The 2,308-nt window shown below is 51.0% G+C and overlaps 1 protein-coding gene across 1 annotated transcript in view; it reads right to left on the bottom strand.

Moving 5' to 3' along the window:
* Positions 1-2,308, bottom strand: part of LOC104403161 (regulator of G-protein signaling 3-like) — a 52,816-nt gene that overhangs the window by 27,284 nt on the left and 23,224 nt on the right. The window contains exon 9 of the mRNA XM_010011219.1: positions 1,412-1,452. Coding sequence (XP_010009521.1) covers positions 1,412-1,452 — 41 coding nt within the window. The remainder of the gene's footprint in view (positions 1-1,411; positions 1,453-2,308) is intronic.

The raw sequence follows: 2,308 nt of genomic DNA, 5'->3' as shown, positions 1-2,308 counted from the left end.
GGACACCTTCCACTAGAGCACGTTGCTCCAAGCCCCTGTGTCCAACCTGGCCTTGAACACTGCCAGGGATGGGGCAGCCACAGCTTCTCTGGGCACCCTGTGCCAGCGCCTCAGCACCCTCCCAGGGAAGAGCTTCTGCCTCAGAGCTCATCTCAATCTCCACATTTTCATCTTAAATCGATTCTCTGATCTCAATGACCAGAGCAATTAGAGCCATTTAAGCCCCTCAAAAGCTTAAGCACTTCATTAAGTCTTAACAAAGACAGGTTTTACCTCTCAAGATCTCGTGAAACAGTCATCTCTCTTTTAGTCACTTCTGCTTAAGGGGCCCAAAGCTCTGAATTACATGTCAGGCTTGGAATGCATTTTTTCCAAATGCATGAGAAAGTGCCAGGGTGCCTCATCCCACTGCCGGGATGTCGCCAAGGAACACTCATCATAGCCCTCCTGAGTCACAGCACAGGATTAGGGTATGGAGACATCAACATGTCTGATGTTCCACAGGGACATGCACTGAGCGAACCCCTGAGGAGGCAGCTCCTGCCCGACCACTCCAGGAAGAAATAGAGGAGACAAGGAAGGAACAGGAGGAAAACATGAGATGGTTACACAGCAAGCCATGCCCTGGCCCAGGTCCCAGCCACTCAAGGTGAACAACTTTCATTCTGAACATTTTCACCCAACTTTCACAATAGCTTATTATTTCACAGTGCTGTTGAGCAAAGTTTGCCTTTCTCCTCGGTGCCCTGGGGATCTTTCCCAGATCCACATTTCCACCTCTGGAAATACAAAGCCTTGAAAACAAGAACCCAGATAAGTCACTTGAAAAGGAAAATAAGCCCCAGCATCCAACAATTAGACAGGTCCAGTCACTATGAGCCAATTTTGCAGTCTCCTTGGCTGCTTCTAGCACAAATGTAACTGTGCCCGTGTCTGAGTGATCCCAAATTTCTTTAGAGCATTTAGCCATGCACCAGCCACACATGATTTTAGAGCTATGATTGTATGTCTTTTAGACTGAACTTCCTTATTTCATTTGAGGACTTCACACCCGGGTGCTTGAAGACAAGAAAAGCAAGATGCCTAAAAGTTAAAGACAAAATAGTTGGCAAGGAAATCTGTCCCCAGGTGAAAGAATCCCAGGATAAGACAAAGTGAGATGCTGCGCACAGGGGAAGGGGAAAAGCAAACCTGCCTCCGTGCTGCCCAGCCTCCCCATTCACAGACTCCTTTTAGCAGCTTCTCACTAATACATAGTGGCTGCAGTCATTCTGCTTCCTTTCCAGACCTCTGGCATATTAAGAAGGAAAATCAGCCTGCTCAGTGCTCCTACCCCAGCAGAAAGGGTCAGAGTTGTTAGTACGTGTTCAGCTCCCACTAGAAAGTTCATCTGGAAAACAGCAGCACTCACCTCTGCAAGGTAAAGGATGCAGAATTTCCGATCTTCTGAACCTATAAATAAGGAAAAAACAGGATGAGAATTCAGCTACAACTGCATTTCTGCAAGCAGAGCCACGGGCGGAGGAGCTGGCGGGGAGACAGCCTTTAATGAATATTTATTGTTGTCACCCCACAGTACCAGGCTGTGATGTGGAGTGATGTCTGCTGCATCTGCAGGGCCATGCACCAGGCAGGCTGCGTCGCATGGTGTTTGCATGGACTCACTGTGCTATCATGGATTCTCCTTTGGGATTGTCCTTTGGGGTTTGCCTCATTCAGAGCACGTGCAGCCTGATTCCTCCCCAGTACTGCAGAGGCCTGGAAGTGCACATGGAGCTGTCCTGGATGCCTTTGGGTCTCATCCCTCTGTGGATGCTTTGCTCCCAGGAACACTGACCAGAGCAGCTCCCGTTCCTACATCCTTGCTCATTCCCAGCTTGCAGCCCCAGGCCCTTTGTAAGGCTGGTGGCAGCTCTGCCCAGGGCTGTCTGGCCCAGCCTCCACCAGTGCCAGTGGCTGGGGTCAGCACCTCTCCAAGGAGAGGGAGCCAAATCCCAGGGCAACGGGAAGTGGCTGACATGGGGCAGAGCTCATCCTGCTCTACCAGGCTGCGGGCAAACTCCCCAGGCTCCCACCAGTGTGGGGCTCGGGAGACCTGGCCAAGAGACTTGCACTTCCACAACTTTGGGAAAGGAGATGGTGTTGGAGGCAATGCAGTGACCAACATTGCGATCCACATCTTACAAGACTATGGAGAAGCCCAGTACGGTTCATCATCTTGGCGCCAGCTATCCCAGGGGATGTGTCATGCCCCGGCTGCTCCACCAGGCTGGTTTCTTCAGGCCTGGGCCTCCCCGTACCCAACAAA

This window comes from Nestor notabilis, unplaced genomic scaffold (assembly GCF_000696875.1).
Source record: "Nestor notabilis isolate BGI_N333 unplaced genomic scaffold, ASM69687v1 scaffold7453, whole genome shotgun sequence".
Lineage (NCBI taxonomy): Eukaryota > Metazoa > Chordata > Aves > Psittaciformes > Psittacidae > Nestor > Nestor notabilis.
This window is presented reverse-complemented; position numbering and strand designations above follow the sequence as displayed.